Raw genomic sequence first — 22,206 nt, 5'->3', positions numbered from 1 at the left:
GAGCAGCAAACTAAGTCCCAGGCCTATCGATGGAGTAGGGTATCACCCCCACCCGAAAGGCCTTTCTGAGAAGAGCCAGGGACAGCCAGCTGTCGGCAGGAGGAGAATGGAAACAATCACCCAGATTGCGAGAGCCCACAAGTCCACTCTGTCTCCATCATCTGTCCTCAGGCCGAGCACCAAGACCATTGACCCATTGGGCCCCCTCCCAGGCTGTCTGTGAACCTCTGTGAGCCCAGCCCTTACGATGAAGCCCATTGTCTGTCTTTAAAAAGCAATAGTAGGGACTTCCCTGGCAGTCCAGTGGTTAAGCCTGCGCTTCCACTGCAGGGAGCACAGGTTTGATCCCTGGTCGGGGAACTAAGATCCCACATGCCAGGCAACGGGGCCAGAAAAAAAAAAGCAATAGTAATGGATAAACATCATATTTAATCTGTGGTCCATCCAGACAATGGAATATTATTCAGAGATTAAAAGAAATGATCTATCAAGTCATGAAAATACATGGAAGAAACTTAAATGCATGTTGCTAAGTGAAAGAAGCCAGTCTGAAAAGGCTACAGATTGTCTGATTCCAAATATATGATATTCTGGAAAAGGCAACACTATGGAGACAGTAAAAATATCAGTGGTCACCAGGGGTTAGCAGGGAGAGAGGGATGAATAGACAGAGCACAGATAATTTTTAGGGCAGTGAAACTATTCTGTATGATACTGTAAGGGTGGGTACGTTTGCCAAGCAAATATACGTTTGTCAAAACCTGTAGAATACAACAGCCAGTGAACCTTAATGTAAACACTGGACTCTAGTTAATAATGATGTATCAATATTGGTTCAGTTGTAACAAGCATACCACACTAATGTAAGATGCCAGTAATAAGGGAAATTGTGTGTCTGTATGTATGTCTGTGTGCTGGGATCGAGAGGTCCATGAGAGGTCTCTTTACTTGCAGCTCAATTTTTCTGTAAACCTAACACTGCTCTTTTAAAAAGTCTATTAATTAAATAATGATAACAAAAAATAAATAGTCTATCAAGTTTGCTCACCTCCTTGCTTTGTATTTCCGTTTAGACACACATGCTTTTGAACCATGCCTCTCCCACCTTGCCCTTCATGTAGGATCAAATGGTTATTGCTTTTTATTTTGCTTGTTCGTCCCCTTTTCCTTTTTAACCTTGCTGCTATTGCCTATAGAGCCTTTCTCTAATGGGAAAGTTCCTTGATTGATCATTCCTGTCTGTAAAATGGGGATAATGGTACCTACCCTACCTCCTAGGACTTAACAGAAGGCCTGGCATGAAGTGAGCCCTTGGAGATGCTCACTCCTATTCTTAGACATAGCTGTGGAGCAGTGTGCTGTTTGGATTGCTTCTCTAAGCTCTGATCCCTATTAAGCTTTCAGCTGTGCTGTTCTACTTGCTAAAATTGGAAAGGAAATAGGGGACAACTACAGCACATGCACTGAGCCAATCCTACCTTAGGCAAAAGTCCATAAATGCAGATTAAAATCATACTGTGAACTTGTCATTCATCGGTCTTTCCATTTTCTGTGATGGTGTGATATCACAAACTAGTTTGCTATATAAAGCAGACTCAACTTTTTGGTGCTCTTAGTTTTTATAATTAGGAATGTTTGAGTTAATAATAGGCTTTTTCTTCTTTTCAGCATGATCTATGTTTTGGTGAGCTCTTAGAACAACACTCAGAAGAACTGGTCCAGTTAAGTGCATGCAAAAAGCCACCAAACGAAGGGATTCTATCCAGCAAGATCCTGTTTCCAAGAGTAGCCTATGGAATCTGATCAGTTACTTTAAAAAATGACTCCTTATTTTTTAAATGTTTCCACATTTTTTGCTTGTGGAAAGACTGTTTTCATATGTTATACTCGGATAAAGAATTTAAATGGAATTACGTATAAATTAATATAAAATGATACCTCTGGTGTTGACAGGTTTGAACTTGCACTCCTTAAGGAACAGCCATAATCCCTTGAATGACTGCATTAATTATTGACTATCCTTAGTCCATTGGAAGCTTTTGTTTATAGAAGTTGTAGGGCTCATTTTGGTTTTATTGAAATGCCATTTAATTATAAATTAGCTGTAGATATCAGGTGCTTCTGATGAATTGAAAATATATATCTGACCTGTGGAAACTTCATGGGTTTCCTCATCTATCATGTAGGTGATTATATATGGATGCATTAAAAAAATGAGTGGGATTTTTTTCCCTTTGACTTGAAATATTATCCCTGTATATTGCATGAATGAGAGATTTCCCATATTTCCACCAGAGTAATATACTTGCTTTAATTCTTAAGCATAAGTGAACATGATACAAAAATATATGCTGACTTACTTGTGAAGAATGCATTTAAAGCTATTTTAAATGTGTTTTAATTTGTGAGAAATTACTTATTAAGAAATTGGTTATTATACTTAGTGCTCTAATCTGGTGGTAAAGATATTCTTAAGAGTTTGCAAGTACTTTAGATTTTCAAAACTGAATGAGAGAGAACATTGTATAACCGTCCTGCTGTTCCTTTAGTGCAATACAATAAAACTCTGAAATTAAGACTTATTTTCAGTGCATTGTTTTAAAGATTACAAATAGCTATTCTTAAACTTGCTTATTCCAAATAAAGACATATCACTGTCAATTTTTTAAAAAGATAGTAGAGTATTACATTGTTTTTTTAATACCATGCTTGGATCTAAAAAGGAAGATTTTTAAATGGTTAAGCACATTACCTTCTTTTGTCACTTGACAAGATTCATAAACACTGATGGCACAGCATCATCATTTTTCTTACCAATTAAAAACAATTATTGTGAAACTTAAAATGTTTAAAATATTTTTTTCCTTTTTGAAACAGCATATTTTAAGGTAAAATGACTTATAAGTTTGGTTTTTTTGCTGCTGCTTGTAAGGCAGGTAAAATAATTATGGCTTGCATGTTTCCGTAAGCATTCTTGTGCTTTATTTGGGATGAGGAAGTTAAGGCAATTGAAAATAGTCTTAAGTGGTTCAAAGTTTCTTCAAGGATCAAAGAAAGAAAACCATAGGCAGAAATTCCACATTAATGATCAAGGGAGTTTATGGATGTGTTTGTGGAAGTCTTACTCTAAGTACCCCTTGAATTAGATGCTGTACTGTTTTATTCTCTACTAGTGAAAAAAATGCCTCTCCACCTTTGGGAGAGTGGCTGTTACTGTTTTGAGATTGGGTAATGAGGGTGAGTATGTTGAAGAAGAGGATGTAGAACCAGAAGAGTGAGGAGAGTCCAACCATTTCATAATGAGAGACGCTTTAAAGACCTTGTCTTTTGTAGTCTGGAGCACGCTTCGAGGGATCATCAGTTCATGTGGTAAATTGTTTACTGAGCCCTTACCAGGCACTGAAGACTCATGATCTGAGTATAAGCAATAATTCAGTTTCTAATCCACCCAGTTGTACCAGCTTGCACTCATTTTTCTTTCTTGTTCACGAGAACTTTTGATCATGAGAGACTTGGCCAAGTCTTCTGTACTTCACATAGGTTTCCTGGGGCAGTTACTTTTGTATTCCTGTCAAAGCATTTTCATGAGCCCTTGCTGTCTCTCAGCAAACACCACTTTCCTTTATAAATGAACATACCTTTAATAATGTATTCCACAATACTCTCCAGGATTAATGCAAGGTTTACTGGTTGTAATTTGTGAAAGCCACCTTCTCATGCTTCAAAAATTAGATATGTAGTCCTTAGCTGATTCCTCAAAGATGACTGACAGTTGAGGTTCACCCATCTCAGTGGTAGATTGTTAGTTCCTAGGCATGTGATTTGGTACCTGGATGCTCTCATAATATCTACTCATCTTTACCTTTTCCAGTGTTTTATGAAATTAAGTCACTTATCAAGAGAAAGCAGAAATATAATATTTGCATTTGACAGTGTCCCACTTGTTCTTTCCCTTGCTCTGAGTTTGCTTTGTTCCCCCCATTAATCTGGTTTGGGTGGCCCTAGCCATATTTCTGTTTTTCCTGCATGCCCAGCTGAAACGTAGTTAGCCTGGCTTTGTAATCCTTTCCAGCTTTAGTCAGACTGCACCCTGTGTAGCCACAGCTGTTTATTTAGGAATTCTTTTTTCCCTTGTTACAATTACTTTTGCTATTGTGTGATTTATCTTTAAGAGCGTTCCAACTCTCTGAAACCATTAGTGTAACACACTGTGGTTTTTATCTGTATCAGCAACTCCTTGCTGTTGGTACAGATTCTCCTGCATTAAAAATCTTACGTAACAAATGTAGTCTGTTTAGCAGTTATTCTGCTTGGTAACAATACTATATCATGCCAACATGTCCTATTAGTGGTAAGGAGGTATGGGGTAGAAACTTAACTTGAATGCCTGAATCTGAATTTTATTAATAATGTTTGATGATTTTCACAGTATTTAACTGATAGTACCCACTCCCTATCCCAGGATAGAGGAGAGTTGGGTCACAGGCTGTACATAAACTGCTAATTTGTTTGAAGTTTGAATTACTTTTCATGGGAAGGGGGTAGTGATAGGAAATGACCAGATGATCCACTTTTGAGACATACCAGGTATTACTGAAGCATTTGAGAAGCCTCATGGATTACACCATGAATTGCGAGACCTACCAGTCAAGTTTAGATACCTAGGTAATGGTCTTACACAAAGCAGCAGAGTGCATGGCAGTTTGTAGTATGTGTCTTTTAAAGCCTGTTCAGTATTTTCCAGCTTGAGGACCACTTATGTTAATAGCTCTCTTCTTCTCTGCAGATCAACAACATATTTTGAAAATATTTCAGATAATTGCATAGAAAGGAAATGAGATATAGATACACTTTGAAACTAGCAAATTATTTTCCTTGATACAACACTTCTCTTTTCCTCCAATTATATATATTTATGAACAGTGTTCATGGAATATTATTGCCATAGTACTAAGAATGACTTCTGTGGATTTCTTCTTACACCCTGGAGGAGGGGGGGCTTTCATTTCGGGTATGGCTATAGCATAGCAGCATCAAGCCCATTAAAATAATCTATTTAAAAGTTTTCATCTAAGTTACTTATTTAAAATGTGCATCTCTCAATAATCAGTTGTACAGTATAATTGGAAATCAGAAGTTCTGACAGCCGAAATATTTTAAAACAACACTCTTTTCAAAGGGGAAAGATAGTAATGTCGAATAATTTAACCTCTTTTGTTCAAACCAGTCATTGGTCAGACCAGCAGCTAATGAGTCTCTGGCACTAGTGTTATAGCTTAGCAGATGGTTCTGAACTAATACTCTGGGGCGATGCTAAGAGAGAAGATGGGGTTCTGTTTCCGGATGTGTTGAATAGCTTTCTTAGAACAATTTTACTTTGATTAAAATTAATGGTTTTAAAGCTAAATGTCTAAAAGGAGTAAACAACTCTGCTGCTTGTTCTGCTTGTTTTTGGAAAATAGTATTAACCACCTAAGGTGATCTGGGGGATTGGAGTGAAGGTTTTACCCTACTTTAGTTTCATTGATGCACATTGTGGAAGATGTAGAGAACATCTTGACATGGAAAAGAATGAATAAGTTAACGTTCATTGTACAGTGCTTTCCTAAATTTCTTTGGTTATCATGTTCTTATATTCTGGAGAAGAAAAATGTCTTAAATAATAAATTGATGACTAGGTAGATCTTAAAACTACTAAGGGAAACAGAATATAGTTAGCCATCTGTGCTCATGGTTTGTTAGATTTGAAATCTAAGTTAACCTTAATGGTGCTGTCCACCACCCAAAGACCTGTACACCATGTACAGCCCTTATGTCATCCTGCCTTCTTAGAGCTTGCTTGCTTGATTTTGCTTTTGTATATTTAATAAAAACTGTCTCAAATGTTTCCTTGTGTAGTTTGTGGATAACAGTTGAGTTTGTGTTGATTCTATTTCAGCAACTAACTGGCTTGTGTATGACCAGGATTTTAGCTGGTCTCTCTGTCTCCCCTCCCCCATTGTTTTGAGGGCTGTCCTGCAGATTAACCAGAGAAAATGCTTTTCCAAGAATGTTGGAATTACATGTTATTAAACTTAATTGGATAATTATATTTGAGTAGTGACATCCCATGTTTCTTTGTTATGGAATAATTGATGTTTTTCCTTATACCTAGTATTAAAATAGTTTAGTCAAGCATTTTAAATGCGGAACGTTTAACAAGCACTTGCAGTGGAAATTGAGATGCGTGCACTTTGAAAATTCAGTTGATTATTAAAGGATTTGATTAGTCCATGCCAATACTTATCTTCCATTTTCTTAAGTATTCATGAGTAAGCTATATGTTTATATTGGGAGAAAGCTAATATAAGATTTGGTAATGTCAATTTCAATGTTTAAAGTTTAATGGAATATTGTGATTTTTAAACTGTATTTGGTTATAATACCAAAATCATGAGGAAGGTCAGTCTATTATTACAGCCTGTACTTTAAAAAAAATAAATAACTTTCTAGCTATAACTTTTGGCATTTATTACCTTGGGTAAGAAATCCCTAGGGATATGCAATTCTCCCACCTTCCTTCATAGTCTTATAAAACCTTAAGTTCTAGAAACACTGTGTATATAAAAGTATTAAAACATTGATTTTATATTATGGTACATGCTGGCTCTCTGGTCTGAAGTTCCCAAACAGCACCAGTAATTGTTTTATTCTCTAATGAAATTAAAGTAGTCCATCAGAGCAAGAAGAATGACAGAGTAAGACTTTGGGTAGTTATATGATTATTTAAAATTAAGGGTTGATGTAGTGAAATTTGCTTTGTCTTGTGTGGAAGTAAGTGCCTCTGACTCTTGGTCACGTTTGTGACTACCAGTAGCCAAGAGAGCCATGGCACTCTGCAGCAGTGAAACCACTGAGGTCTCTTAACTTTGACTCACTGTATGATCCTTGTCTACAAATGACTACTTTTGGTAGCTCAACATGGAATTTAAAGACAAAAAGACATGTTCAGTAGCATAGAGTGAAGTGAAGGAGTGAGAGAACTGGAGACTTAATCTGTAGATAAGTGCTTTTATAAAATAAATGTGGAGGAGGGATTAAATTCATTCTGTGTAGTTCCTAGGGTGAAAAAATGAATGCTGTAAAAACAGAGCAGCTGTCTGAACCAATTGGAAGATTCCAGCAAATGCTGGATAAACACCTGTTGGGATGATCTGGTATTGGGAGGGAGGTGACGAGGTGATTCAAAGGATCCCTCACAATTCTGTATGTCTATGAAGTAGAGAAAACAGTGGGAGAAATTTTCAGAGGAATAGAGGGTAAGAGTTATTTAAATAATTTTAGCATGGCTACTCATACCAATTTTCATATGTATTACTATGTCATACGCTACCCAGTAGTTACTGATGATATGAGGTAAGAGTGTGGTAAAAAAATAAAAATATATTTTTCCATATGCTTTTTTCAGCATTGCCTCCAGGTAAAATATATCAGAGCAGCTAGTGCATTTTTAAAAGGAATATTGTATACCAGTTTTTCTATCTCCTATAAGAGATGAAAGAGACACAATGAAATTTGTCAATAAAAGCTTTAAGAATATCTGCACATATACATCTACATTCATTTCATTCCATTTGATAACAATAGTAGTTTCATTTCAATACGAATGTTAGAGAACTCAAATTTCTGCCATGGTCATATATATATGCTATTTGAAATTCTTTTATCTAGATACAGATCTTGATAGTGAATCTCTCGATGATAGGTGTGCAGCTAGTTTGTCCCGGAACTCATGAAGATAATTATATTGCTGAAAAAAGTAAAGATATATTGAAATACATTGTAGAAAGCTGATTACCAGAGTAGTCATACTAGTCGGAATCGGGAATCAAAAAAATACTTGATAAAAACAGTTCTACATCCTTTTGTGTAAGGAGGTATTTCTATCTTGAGGAAGTTTTATCTTTCAATAAAGCTACATATAGTGTGAAAAACTTGTTTTAAAAATCTCTAAAAATTAGGAGGTAGCATGAAATAACGGCAGTGTTTTATAAATCTTTAAAATCCTTTCTCCCTTTACTGGCAGGAGGAAGTAAGATTAAAAACACACGAAGATATGCTTTTCGCTAACGCATTTTCCCCTGGGGAGTAAGTACAGGGGAGAGGGCACTTTCTGCAGCAGTTAACAGCAGCGTATTCAAGAAAATCTATTTCTTAATTTACAGAGCCTTAGTTTTCTGCTTTTGGTGATGATAAAATCCATTTGGAACAATTTTCATAGTAGATAATATTAAAATATTAAATTAAAATAAAATCACTGATCTTAACAGATAAGCAAAATAAAATCTTTAAATAATTCATTTGGAGTTTTAATAGCTGCCCAGAGGATATTCTCACTCTGCCAAGAATCTCATTTTGTATTACTATTCAGAAATTGAAATTGCATACTGCTAACTTACATCAGCACAGAGATGGAAAAAGCACGTTTGCCCCAGAATGCTGAGGTGATAATTAATATGGGCTTAATTCTCTCTACGATTAAAGATGTAAAACATGCATATACATATGTTTGACCATGTATTTTGTTTCGTGTCAAAGAGACACTTGGGAACATGTTGATAATAAAGATAATAAAGGGAGCTGCTTCTCTGTTTTCAGAACGTGCTCCTCAGACTTGGTCCTAAAGTTGAGACTGGGTAATTGGGAAAGGAAGGCAAGTTAGCTTTACAGATCTACAAATCAATAATATCCTTGGGGCTTTGCCACTGCAGTGTTTTGGTGTTAAATAGAAAGTTAATGTGAAAGATGTCACTTAGGTTATCCACAGCAAAGGGTAATTAGCATGGTTTTACTTTTTTTTTCTATTATAGTCATTCGTCTATCTTTGTTAATTGTTTTGGTGATACAGTAATAGGATCTTCATGAGATCTTTTTGGTCAAAAATATACCCAGGAAACTACCAAGTTTATAGTAACTGCCTCATTTTTCCAGGTGAGAGGATCCATTCCCAGAACAGAATGGGCAAAAACTGAACAGTAGTGGATCTTGAAAGAGTAAACTGGAAAGTTCAAATTTTTCATTATTTTGTTTGAAAAACTGAACTTTTTCAGACATCCAGGTTATATTTAAATGTAAATTTTTAAAAAGTCAAAATATAAACAGGTGATACATGAATAATAAAGTGCTTTGGATTTTCATTACCCTTTTGGTGAGGTGTTACACTGTGATGGTCTGCCCCTGACCACAGCCTCACGAGAACGGTCACCCTCCTTACCTTTATGGTCTGTATTGCTCCAGAGCCTCTCAGGTCCCTCAGGCTGTCGATGGCTTGCTGCGGTGATATTGTGTCAGACAGGTATAGGAGGAGACAAGCGGCTACTAAATAGAACACGAGACAAAAATTGTGTACTACGTGTAATATATATTCTTATAGTATATTATAAATTAATGATATGCTTATACTTCAGACTTCTGTTTGTGCAGAAGACTGAGTTTGGGAAATGAATTAAAAGACTGAGGACTTCTAGTATGTGTTTTTGACAAATTATGATTTTAAATGACTGTGGTTGGATTAAAATTTAACACTGGCTTCATTCTTTTTAAACAGCTTTATTGAGTGATTATAATTCACATCCCATACAATTCATTCATTTAAAGTGCACAATTTAGTGGATTTTAGTGTATTCGCAGTTAAATGCAGCCGCCACCACAGTCAGTTTTAGAACATTTTCATCACCTCAGAAAGAAACCCTGTATACTTTTGTTATCATCCCTCTATCACCCATCACCCCTCCCCTAAGCAACCACTAATTTACTTTGTCTTTATGGATTTGCCTGTTCTAGACATTTCATGTATATGGAATCATACGTGGTCTTTCGCGACTAGCTTCTTTCACTTAGCATAATGTGTTCAAGATTCGTACATATTGTGGCACATATCAGTACTTCATTCCTTTTTATGGGTGAGTAATATTCCATTGTATGGCTATACATTTTGTTTATCCATTTGTCAGCTGATGGACATTTAGGTTGTTTCCATTTTTTGGCTATTATGAATAATGTGGCTATGAGTGTTAGTGCACAGGTTTTGTCTGGACCTGTTTTCATTTCTTTGGGGTATATGCCTAGGAGTGAAATTGCTGGGTCGTATGGTCACTCTGTGTGTAACTGTTTGAGGAAGCACTGCCTGGCTGTTTTCCAAAGCAGCTGCACCTTTTTCACTCCCACCAGCAGTGTATTTAGGTTCCAGTTTCTCTACATCCTCTCCAAAGCTTGTTCTCCATTTTTTGGATAACAGCCATCCTAATGGGTGTTAGGTGGTATCTCACTGTGGTTTTGATTTGCATTTCTCTGAGGACTTAGATGTTGAGCATTTTTCCATGCGCTTATTGGTCATTTGTATATTTTGTTTGGAGAAATGTCTATTCATATCCTTTGCCCATTTTTAGATTTTTTAATTGTCTTTTTACTGTTGAGTTGTAAGAGTTCTTTATATAGTCTGGGTAAGTCCTTTATCAGATATATGGTTTTGCAAATATTTTTTTTCCCATTCTGTGGGTTGTCTTTTCATTTTGATAATGTCTTTGAAACACAAAACTTTGTAATTTTGATATTGTCCAACAGTAAAAGGAATAACTGTTACTCCCACTGTGGTATTTCATTAGCTGTTTCCCCCCCCCAATACATTTTTTAAAAGTTTATATATAACCTTGTTTTTATGCTTATATTACCCATGGATATTATTTAGAAGTTACTGTCAATATCTTAACACCTGCAAAGGGAGAACATTAGAAAACAAAACAAAACACAAGAATGCAGGTGCTAAGACCTGTAAATTATGTTTTATAGAATCCTCCAAAACAATGCTGAAAATACCTCTGACTCCCACCCAGGCTTTCTCGGGAACACCAAATTTAGGGCTTTAAATAATCCTTTGGGTCTTAGCAGATATATATTGTGTTTCGTCTCATTTTCATACAAAGTGAGCATATGGCCCAGAAACACGAGTTTTCATACTTCGAGGTAAAAAAACAACAACTGAATAATAGAAATATATTTCTTACCAAGACAGGATCTCCCAAGTCCTCCATAACAGCTGAAAGGGAAGTACAGTTTTGAAGTTTGTACATTTTCATTCCATCCCAACAATTACAACCGGAGACTTGCTCTTTCTGCCTTCTATTTCTACTCTAATGCCTAGCACAGTGCCTTGTACCCAGAGATTAATAAATATTTTTGAATAAATCAATCAAGAGCAAAGTGTGCTTATTTGTTGGGAGGTATTCCGTACACCTATAAGGGACAAAGAAGGCAGGGCCTTTTTATTGACCTCTTTAAACATCTGAGGAGTGGAACGTGTTACTAAACTGATAGAAATCAGACTACTTTTACCAACTGCCACTTAATTTTTCTCTAAACAAAACCTTAGTGGTTATGGGACAGGTCCGTATGATAATTCTTCATTCATCTAGAAAGAGTAAAGAGGCAGTGTATCCTAGAGGTTTAAAGCCTGGGCTCTGGAGCCCCACCGCCTGGGGTTGAATCCTGAATCTGTCACTTATTAGATGTGTGAACCTAAGTTATTTAACCTCTCTGGGCCTCAGCCTTTTCACCTATAAGATGGGGCCGGCAACAGTACCTATGTCACAGTGAGGGCTGAAAGAGAGAACATTTGTAAAGCTCACAACAGAGCTTGGCACAGAGTAAGAGGTAAATGAACGTTAGCTGCTATTACGTAGCATTGTGAAGAAATGAACAGTTCTGTATAACTGGATTTTCTAGAAAAACAAGGACTGATTCTTAAGCAATAAAACCATTCACTTTAATCAGTTTCAAAGATCCTAAAAAAGTGCATTCCATACTTCCTAACTTTCTCAGAGGGTGTACTGATCCTAATTTAGTGCTGACAACTCATCATGAGCATCAGTTACTGTGGTGTATTTGTAGATGGATATGTAGATACATGTCTTGTGATAGGATGTGAAACAGAGGACCAAACAGGTACTGACCCCTGTATAACTGATGAACTTGCTTTCTACAAAGTGTCCCAGCTGTAGGCCTGTTTCAGAGATGAGGCTCTACTGTATAAAGGTAGAGAGAGGTAGAGCATTTTAGTGGCTTTCTGCGAGATTAAGATGTACCACTTTTGGTACTTCCCTGGTGGCGCAGTGGTTGAGAATCCGCCTGCCAATGCAGGGGACGCAGGTTCGAGCCCTGGCCCGGGAAGATCCCACATGGCGCGGAGCAACTAAGCCTGTGCAGCACAACTACTGAGCCTGCGCTCTAGAGCCCGCGAGCCACAACTACTGAAGCCTGTGCGCTTAGAGCTCGTGCTCCGCAACAATAGAAGCCACCGCAATGAGAAGCCCCGCACCGCAACGAAGAGTAGCCCCCGCTCACCAAAACTAGAGAAACCCCACGCACAGCAATGAAGACCCAACGCAGCCAAAAAAAGAAAAGAAAAAAGAAAAAGATTATATCTTGCTAGCTTTATCTTTACTCCCGTTTGATTGATTCCTACTCATCCTTCAAAACCTAGCTCAAATTTCAACTTCTGAAATGCCTTTGTGCCCCCATAGAAACCACTGCCATCCTGTGTACTGCCTCGTATACACCTGTTTTGAGTATTATTACACTTACATGATAGTGGTGTTGGCTGTGGGTTCCTTGAGAGTGGGGACTGTGTCTAGAGTGTGTGTTTTATATTCACAATGTTTCATACACAGTAGGTGCTATGGGTTGAACTGTGCCCCCCGCAAAAGACATGTTGTACCTAATTTCTGGTACTGTGCATGTGACCTTATTTGAAAATAGGGTCTTTGCAGATATAATCAAGTTAAGATGAGGTCATTAGGGTGGGTCCTAATCCAATATGACTGGTGTCCTTATAATAGGAAACACCATATGAAAATACAGACGCACAGGGAGAATCATGTGATGACAGAGGCAGAGGGGAGTGATGCAGCCATGAGCCAAAGAATGCCACGGATTGCCGGCCACCACCAGAAGCTAGGAAAAAGTGAGGAAGGACTCTATCCACGGTTTCTGACTGAAGATAGCCCTGCTGACACCTTGATTTTGGACTTCTAGCCACTAGAACTGGGTGGGAATAAACTTCTGTTTTTTAAGCGACCCGGTCCGTGGTCCTTTGTTACAACAGCCGCAGGAAATGATGTAACAAAATAGGCGAGCAGTGTTCACTGACTTTATAAAGGAACAAAAATGTCCAGGGAGGACAGACAGCAGAACAGGGAAAAAAATGTACCAGACCCTGTTTCTGAGGGATAAACTCTAGAGCTGTTTAGCAGTGTGGGCACCCAAAGATAGTAGAAAGGATAGAAAATCATCTTTGTCCAAACAAACATTAGTCGCTGTAGGGACACCTTTGAAAGCTCTAGGACAATGAAGATTTCCAGTCATCAGATGCTTTATTTTATGGGAGCCTGAAGCATTTGACAGATGCAAGGTTGCCCATCCACCTTTCCATTCTGTTTGTATTCAAACACCAGAGCATTTGGTTTGCTAGAACTTGCTAGAGTAGATTTTGTTAAGCTTTTCTACACTGAGCTAGTTTGATCTCTGGTAATCTTTCAGTAGAGGCTGCTTTCAAAGATGTGTTTGAAAAAAAATCTCAGAATTGGTTTGAAAATGGGTTCAAAACCTGTAAAGTATTTTTCACTGGCTCCATCTAACCACCTAATGCTATTTTACTTAGAGTTATCAGAAAATGTAGCACAGGCAACTATTTATTCTAAAATTTTGCTTCTACAATTAGTACTAGATGAGAGATGATGTGTTTCTATAAAGTTTGGAAACTGTAGGATGTAGGATGGCTTCTAGTTCTTCTTTCCCTACTTTGCAGGTGATAGTTCTCTATATCAGAGTTTAGTTCGGTCACAAACAGATATGTGTCCCCTTGTACTGGTTGGTTTGCTTTCAGAACGTGAGCTACTGGCATGAAGCCCTGGGGCTCTTGGTCTAAGGAGAGAGAAGCTGGCTGGGCTTGCCCTTCTCCAAGGTGCCTGAGACTACTGAGTTATTTGGTATAGTCTGTATACTTTCTAGCTCAAAGCAATGACCTTAGAGCTTTTGAGGTATTACACTACTTAATGCTCTATCTTGCTCCAGAAAGGATTAAGATTAGGATGCAAAAAAACAAACAAAGAAACATCCCCAAAACCGAAAAAACAAAAAAAAACCCAATAAGCACAAAGACCTATGTTTAGTAAACGATGAGTTCTCTTTGCTCTTCACAAATACCTCCTCACATATTAGAATAAGTCTATAGTTTTCTCCTTGTGGCTGGCTCCCCTCTGCTCTGTGGGTCTCACTTCTGGTATAACTAATGTTCCTTTCCATGGTACCACTTAGCGTCTTTCCAATGCTACTGTCTACTGCTGATTGTCACTTTCTTCTTCCTTTCTCCAAGCTACTTTTTTCTTTTCTTCTCATTTTTTTCCCCTTAATCCATTTTCTTTTGTTTTAAACTTTCATACCAGCAGCTTATTTACAGCCACTGACAAACGATGAGAGTCCCTCTTTCATTCAGGTAGCAAATTCATATCATCAAATACAATTTTCAAGTCCTGTTTTTAGGATTGCTCATTGCTTAGGGGTAATTCCTTTGCTAATTTTTAAAAAATGGACTTTCTTGCTGTTGGAAGAAACTAAACAACTGAAAGGCCGACCAGTAGGTATGGTGTTACATAACAGGAATGATGCCCTCACCTTTTTGGGAAGGAGAGGGTCCCAAAATCATGAGTAAAGGTCTAAGACAAAAGGAAAGAAAGCAAAAAAAAAAAGCCTGTTACCCTATCCTAAACATTTCCTAATCTACTCATCTATTGTCCTTACTCTTCAAAAGTAATAATGGCAAATATCTGAGTGCTTGCTCTGTGCCAGGCATGGTGCTAGTACTTTTCATGTATTATCTCCTTTTGATCCTTGCAACAAACTATAAGGTAGGTAATAACTGCATACGGATGCAATAATTTGAGAAATCATTTTGACTGGGACATTTTTCATGTAATATATGGAGAAAAGGAAAACATACTGTATTAAGGTTTTTCGGTTATTTTTAAGGCAGATTTCAAGCTCCTCCATTATGTCACAGCAGCTGGCTATGTCAGGAGTCCCTCCATCTGGAATCGGATGATGATGAGTGATAATTCCATACTGATGGTAGAGGCCCACAAGGTTTGGAACTCTATATTTTGACAGTTCCCCTCTGGTGCAGAAAACAAATATGTCTTGTATACCATAGCTCTTTAGTTCTTCTGCCAATAGACCAAGATACACAAGGACACACATGGACAAAACATTACAAATTTAAATACAGTCGGGAGGGAAAATATGGAGTTATGTTCCTTAAGCCAAACAAACTAAGTAAATAACAAGTGATAACCTTTGAAGTGCTCATTGATAATCTAAAACAATACTGATCTGTCTTCAAACTAGGGTAAAAACCAAGTCACTAAGCACAAAATAGTAATTAGAAACATCTGAACCAAAAGGTTATTAAAATGAAACCTGACTTTATAAGTCAAAATGTTTTTTTACTGGATTGTAAGACATCCATTATATTGCTGTTTTGAAAAAAAATTTTTTTTACAATAAATACTGCTTTAAAATAAATTGTAAAAACACCTAATATTTCAAAATAAGAAGGAATGATAGCACATTTTTTCCCATTTTCTTCTCACCAAATCAATGGTGTTTGCTGTGTACAAGTCTCTGTTATTTTGTTTTAGCCTAAGCACTGTATATAAAATCTCCTGCATAGCCATGGTGCCAGAGCTCTTGTATTCTCACCTATATTTGCACTGTACCACACCATCATGTATTTAATTTTAGGGACTAGGTTTCTAGGAAATAAAGCATTAGCTGTATGAAAATTATGTGACTTAGCGAATTTCAGTATAATGATATGAACCAAGCGAGAGTACTGCAGGCCATTCTGTTCACTGGAACTTCCTTAGGGCAATATTCACTACAGAGCATTTGGTTCATAATGAATAATTCTGACTCATCTGGTTCCCCTTTTTCTCTCCCCACCCACTAAATCCTAGGACATTTAGCTATTTAAGTACAAAGTACTTTTTATCATGAAACTCTAAACCTGTACTTGAAATATGGCTAGTCCAAATTGAGATGTATTGTAAATGTAAAATACGTATCTGATTTCAAAGACCAAGTACCAAAAAACTCCTATCTCAATAATTTGTTTTATACTTAAAACCCACTGAAACGATACTATTTAGCCTATATGAGGTTAAATCAAGTATATTACTAAAATTAATTTTACCCGTTTTTACTTTTTTAATGTGGCCCCTAGAAAATGTCAAAAGTACATATATGGCCTCTATTTGTGGCTCCCAATATGTTTCTGTTGGACAGTGCTCCTCTAGATAATACTATTAAGCTTTGGTACTTGTAAAAGGGTTTAACTTGTAGTTGACATCCGTAACCATTTTTAAGAGAGTAGGTAAATTTCCCATTTGCCTCTTGCACGCATTGAATAATTTCTATTATACAGTAGATTTCAACTTTCCCAGAAAGGACTCTGAGGACGGACACAGGAAGTGCTGCCAGGAGAGTCTAGGCCTCCCCCTTCAGACACTGTCATCTGTTTTGTATATTGGATTCCATTTAAGATTTCATTGGAAGAAAAAAAGGTTTGGTAAAAAATTGGAAACTCCTTTTACAGAAGAGACTAAATGAATAGGGCTTTCCAAAATGTGCAAGACTGGTTCTTGAACCAATGATTTCAATGATATTTTGCTTATAACTGAATGTTCTCCAAATGGAAATTTCCTACCATGGTGGGTATCTCTAGAGCAGAAAATCTTTACAAATACTGCAAGGGTCAACTAATCTATTAGTCTTTTCTGGTAGGTAAATTAAAGAAAGTATATTAGCAAATTGATATTCTAGGATAACTAGGACAGAATTTTAGGTTTATAAAATCTATAGTGGTCAGAATCAAACAATATATACATTTTTGTATTGGTTTATTATTAGGACATTGGTAGGACTATCAGGCTTTAGATATTCCAGGCCAACCAGAATAAATTATTTTGGAAGTCTAAATTTGTTAGTATCGTACAATATATAAATTCCAAATTGGGACAGATTATCGGGATATTTGTAGGATTATTAGACTTGAGGCTAAGAGCATCCTTGGGCATGTAGAGATCAGACCCTATTCCATCTTTTCCACCTAGACACTTGTTCTGTAAATTTTCTATGTGGGATGGACAATTTCAATACTACCTCTGGGTTCCCAGCTCAGGCTTAATTTCCAGTATCACAGTCAAGTCTGCAAAGAACAGTATGTTCAAAGATCTGGGCAGGGCTTCCCTGGTGGCGCAGTGGTTGGGCGTCCGCCTGCCGACGCAGGGGACGCGGGTTCGTGCCCCGGTCCGGGAAGATCCCACATGCCGCGGAGCGGCTGGGCCCGTGAGCCATGGCCGCTGAGCCTGCGCGTCTGGATGACTGTGCTCTGCAACTGGAGAGGCCACAGCAGTGAGGGGCCCGCATACCGCAAAAAAAAAAAAAAAAAAAAAAAAAAAAAAGATCTGGGCAGTGCAATGTCAGCTTTCTATTTACATACTTTTCCCCCTCCAACTTATACATTATAACTCAAATGCAGTTTTTATGTATAGAACTACAAAAATCAGTGAAAAGCAACACTATGTTTAGTAAATGATGAGTCTTCTTTGCCCTTCACAAATACCTATTCACATATTAGAATAAGTCTATAACTTGAAACTTTATGAAATACCAAACATTTTTTTTGGAAAATTCAGGAGAGACTACAGTTTGTTCTTTTTGACAAAGATTTTTAGTATTATTTTTTAAGAACCTATTAAGATGGTTCTGTCATATTACACCTACCTGTATCTTTTTGGATATTTCTTCTAACACCTTTAAATTTACAACCTGTAAGTAGTAACAAGGCAAGTGCAAGAGTCAGTTTCTGGTCATAAATAACAAGTATATTAAACACATATATAGCTACTGTAGAAAGTCATTACACATGATCATTTATATGCTTCAATTCCATTCTGAATGGGAATTTAAATTTCTTATATTCTTAGGAATATAATTCCAGGGATTCACAGATCCCAGCTGAAGGAACTCTTAATCCAAGGATTCTTTATTCTGTGTCCTTTCTGTAACAGGTACCTGGCTGTAGTCCTTAGCCTCACATTGTACCCCTGTGTTACATTTTATAAGATAGGTAAATCAGAAATGTAGAACTGTGAATGTGGATGTGGAAGGGTTGAAGAGTGGGTCTACGTTCCTTTCTCTGTAGCCCACCAAGAGCGTTTCCAGAACTGAGTTCCTATGCTGATAGTCTGTGAAATTCTCTTACTGCTCAGTACAGAAATTATATAAAAAATAATTTCTAATACATCAATAGTGTCACCTACCTGGAAGAGCACATAAACCAAGAAATTGAGAACAGTTCACTCGTGATAGGGGTAGCCTGAAAGGAATAAAACTTTGTCAAGTTTAGTTCAATTTAAAGTTATAGATGGACATTTATACAAACGTGTGTGCCTGCCACTAAATGAAGGTGTTTTAAAGTTTTACAGCAGTCAGAAAACAAAAATTCATAGTTAACTATCAATGTATTGGTCACAAAAAGGCTTAGAAAGACTAAGAGTTTTAAAATAGGAACTTATCATTTGCTTTGTTGCAATTTAAGTCTTAAAAGTGGCAAGCTAATTTAAACTAACTTAAAGATAGTAATGCCTAGGTTGCTTACAGCTAGTATAAAGTGTACTTAAGTTATCCTGTGGTTTGTTACCTGAGATATTTTGCGTTAGTAACCTTAGGAAATAAGCTGGAAAATGACCATCTGACGATTTCATCTTCAGCATTCATTCAAAATTACTATTTTAAGATTTCTTTATAGGACTTCCTTAAACAGATACAATTTCATAGAATAAAAACCACTGGCTACCTATTCTTTGTTGTAATGGATTTTGGTTAAAATGAAATAATTTCAAGAAATCCTATTCCCAGTTTGCAGTGCCTGGGGACAAAGCGGGCAGAGGCTCAAAACAGAAGATGAATTTAGAGGAAAATATGGGGCATTGTATAAATACCACCTGACTTTGAAAATCAGATGAGTTTTTGAGTTTGAAGGTGGCTTAGAAGGGGAAATGAAAGTTAATTGCTATTTGATGGCAGAACAAAAGAACTATAGGGACAACACTTTATTTCTCTTCCTACAGCAGGGTCAGTGCTTAAAGAGAGAGATTATTACACTTACAGAGATTGTAGAGAATCTGCTGTAACCGTAAGTCACTGCCAAAATTCAGAAGTTGATTTTATATAAAAACATTTGTTTTTGTTATTGTATCTATGGTGCTGTGGCTTTTATCTGAAACAGGGTCTGCTGATAGATGCATTATTGTGGCAAGTAGTTCTAGGACTGGAATAAATGATAACATAGGATATCTCATCCTGTGTTTGGTACACTATTCTTTTGTCATAAAAGAATAAGAAGGTTTTGGTACTAAATGGGAGCTCATTCAAATCTTAACTCCTTGTTTCTACTATGGTTTTCTCAATGTATAAGGAAGGAACTCCCACCACTCCCCTTACCCCCCCCCGAAAAAGCTTTATTCTACCATAGATAAGAAAGATAAGAATTATATAATCAGCAGAAGAGAATCATTTTCAATATGCAGACTAAATTCTACAAAGATTATTATGTACACATCAAATATTTTAGCTCATCATTGATCAGAAAGGTTAACATACCATGATATCTGAATTGGAGTCTGTTCGTCTTCAATAGGCTCTTCGTCTGATGAGTCAAACTCACTTGTTTGCACTGAACTAGGCTTCAAAAGAAATCAGAAATGTTAAATAACTTTAAAGAATGCTATTGCTGTTTACTGTCCTATTAATAATTACAGCCCCATGTAGTGGAAAGAGTGTTGGATTGGGAACCAAGAAACCTGTCTTCTGGTCCTGGCTCTGCCACTTACTGTATAAACTTGGACAAGCGATGTCAGTTTCTACTGGATCTCAGTTTTCCAAAACTATAAAGTGAGATTTATTCATTCATTCATTCACAAACATTTCTTGGACACCTTCATTTGCCAAGCTCTGGAGATGCAAAGATCCATAAAATAAACAGCCTGCCTTCAGTATAATTGGAGAGACAATGTGTAAATAGATTCAAAAAAGTTAGAAGTGCTAAAATGGCACTATGCCCTTCAGAGCAGACAAGGGAGTGACTGACTGCTTAGGGAGCTGGAGAAAGCCTCACAGAGGAGAGATCCATTAGTTGGGTTTTGATGGATGAGCAGGAGGTTTTTAAGCAGATAGAGAAGTTAACGCAATTAAGGCAAAAAGAGAAAGGGCTTTTACAGTATATTCCCTTGGTGTCCGCGGGGGGTGGGGGGGATTGGTTGGTTCCAGGACCTCTCCCACCACCGCGGGTTCCAAAATTCCCAGATGCTCAACTCCATTACATAAAACGGACCAACATGGGACAGTTGGTCCTCTGCATCCACGGACACCGAGAGCTGACTGTATCCAGGAAATGTGACATCAGAGCAGAGAAGAGGAAGCTAAAGAAGTAGTTTTCTCTACCCCATTTCTCAATAAATAACCCCCAAACAGCCTAGCAATTTGGTTGGTGGGTGGGTGGGAGTACAGGTGGAATAACATGTCCCTAACTTTGTGAATCACTGGACTAGAGAGACTGAGATGAACTTTGTGTGCTGATCTAAGGAGTTGAAAATCACATGGGAAGCATTTCTACATGGAAGATGTGTTATAGGACCAATAAAAAACACACCTTTCTTCTACTTCCTAGTTGGAACCAACTGAGGGATGAGACACTGGAGAGGCAAATGGAGATCAATATATCAGTTTTATTACTGACTGTCAGGTGGAGGATGGAGGATGTGGCTTTAAAGCTGAGGTCAAGTGGGCTTGTCAATTCTTCACTCCAGAATTGGACTTATCCACCCAGGCACAGGCAGTGATGGACAACCCGTGGCTCCCCTGTGGCAGAGAGCACCCCAGATAGTACTCTCTGCAAAGAGAAGGGAAGGAACACAGCTACTTGTGTTCAGTTCCTCCCAAACTCAGGGATCAGATCACTCACTCTTCCCCTTCTGGGGACAAGTGTAGAAAAGAGGCCAGGAGTGAAGGAGAGCTGATGTCCCTCCACATGGAAATATGGGGATTAGCAAGTGTAACTGCCTAATGTCTTTTCTAGCTCTGAAGCTATATTCTATTCTATAATGGTCTTATTTGTAACTACCAGATCACTTTACAGAGCCAATTTAGGCCATGGATTTGAGTTGCTTTGGATCTATCCGTATTATTATTATCAACTCAACTCAAATGGAGCCCCTTAAACAGGTTGTTAGCTCTGTTGGTAGGTGATGTGAGTCAGGTGGGGCTTCAGATCCTTAAGCCTGTTTTTTCTTTCTTTAAGGCAGTTTTGATGATTCAAGAGTTTCAGTTTGCGTGGCCCATTCACTCAGGCTCTCCCAGCCAGCTTTACAAATCCTAACAGAGTTGGATGTTTCCGCTTCCCCAAGCCCAAAGATTCTTAACTCCAGGGAAAGGGACGCAGTGCCAGGTGGCCCCGTGGAATGGTGGCCGTGGTGGCACACCCACAAGCTGGAGGGGTGTTAATCATCTTCCAGGAAGTTTTCCCCGTCCGCGGAGAGGACTGCTCCCCAGGGGGCCCAGGGCATCCCAGGATATGCTTTGGGGCTGGGGTATCAGGCTGAATGACGCACGGAGACACTTAAGCTCTCTATGCCTCAGTTCCTTCGTAAAAGGGGGCTCAGCCCTCTCTGGCAGGGCTGTCGTGAGGCTTAGGAGACCCTGCATGCGACAGCTCACAGCCCACAAGAGGCGCACAGCGAATGTCTGTCTTCCCCTCGCCCGCCTCCGACCCTATTCCTTCGCTGCCATCCTTCTTGCAGGTTCCGGGAGCGCCACCTCCCCTTCCCTGGACGGTTACTGCGCGAGTCGTGTTGCGACCAGGCTGGGGCTGTCCCCGGGCTCAATAAGTCGCATCGGGGCCGCTCCCATCCCTGCGGCTCGGTTCCTCCAATCCCCGTCCCCACTCACCGGCTTCATAGCTGGCCGCCAGACAACCAGACCGGCCTCCTCCTACCTCGGGCAGCACCAGCGTTTCAACCTCCGCCCCGCGCCCTCTGCCCCTCAGCTCAGCTCACT

The 22,206-nt window shown here is 38.3% G+C and overlaps 2 protein-coding genes across 7 annotated transcripts in view; one reads left to right on the top strand and one right to left on the bottom strand.

Annotated features, from left to right (window-relative positions):
• The window catches only part of CNIH1 (cornichon family member 1), a 25,844-nt gene extending 12,734 nt beyond the window's left edge, over positions 1-13,110 (top strand). For 2 of the 4 annotated variants that reach the window (XM_060294823.1, XM_060294824.2), the window contains one exon: positions 12,873-13,110. In XM_060294823.1, the coding sequence (XP_060150806.1) occupies positions 12,873-13,068 (196 nt within the window). In that variant the 3' untranslated portion in view covers positions 13,069-13,110. Of the gene's footprint in view, positions 1-1,668; positions 6,639-12,872 lie in introns of those variants that run through there. The other 2 variants (XM_060294825.1, XM_030855018.2) reach the window with 1 other exon arrangement.
• Positions 7,213-22,206, bottom strand: CDKN3 (cyclin dependent kinase inhibitor 3). Of its 3 annotated transcripts, XM_030855016.2 has the most exons (8): positions 22,099-22,206; positions 19,756-19,838; positions 18,414-18,469; positions 17,875-17,919; positions 15,032-15,254; positions 11,043-11,074; positions 9,254-9,357; positions 7,213-7,789 (listed from the first exon to the last, which is right to left on the bottom strand). In XM_030855016.2, exons 1-8 carry the CDS (start codon positions 22,105-22,107, stop codon positions 7,703-7,705), a joined length of 639 nt encoding a protein of 212 aa, XP_030710876.1. In that variant the 5' UTR covers positions 22,108-22,206; the 3' UTR covers positions 7,213-7,702. The 3 variants fall into 3 exon arrangements, with proteins under 3 accessions (XP_030710876.1, XP_060150804.1, XP_060150805.1); XM_060294821.1 differs by lacking the exon at positions 7,213-7,789 and having other exon boundaries at positions 8,909-9,357; XM_060294822.1 differs by lacking the exon at positions 7,213-7,789 and having other exon boundaries at positions 8,909-9,357; positions 15,032-15,251.

This window comes from Globicephala melas, chromosome 2, assembly GCF_963455315.2.
Source record: "Globicephala melas chromosome 2, mGloMel1.2, whole genome shotgun sequence".
Classification (NCBI taxonomy): domain Eukaryota; kingdom Metazoa; phylum Chordata; class Mammalia; order Artiodactyla; family Delphinidae; genus Globicephala; species Globicephala melas.
Note: the sequence above shows the minus strand (reverse complement) of the source record. Positions and strands in the feature narration are given on the sequence as shown.

What these genes read in the sequence shown, in the direction of transcription:
- CDKN3 (XM_060294821.1), bottom strand. An exon ending in ACTCCAATTCAGATATCATG is followed by an intron (nt 18,470 to 19,755) that starts GTATGTTAACCT and finishes TATTCCTTTCAG; the next exon opens with GCTACCCCTATCACGAGTGA. An exon ending in ACTTGGGAGATCCTGTCTTG is followed by an intron (nt 9,358 to 11,042) that starts GTAAGAAATATA and finishes TGTTCTATTTAG; the next exon opens with TAGCCGCTTGTCTCCTCCTA.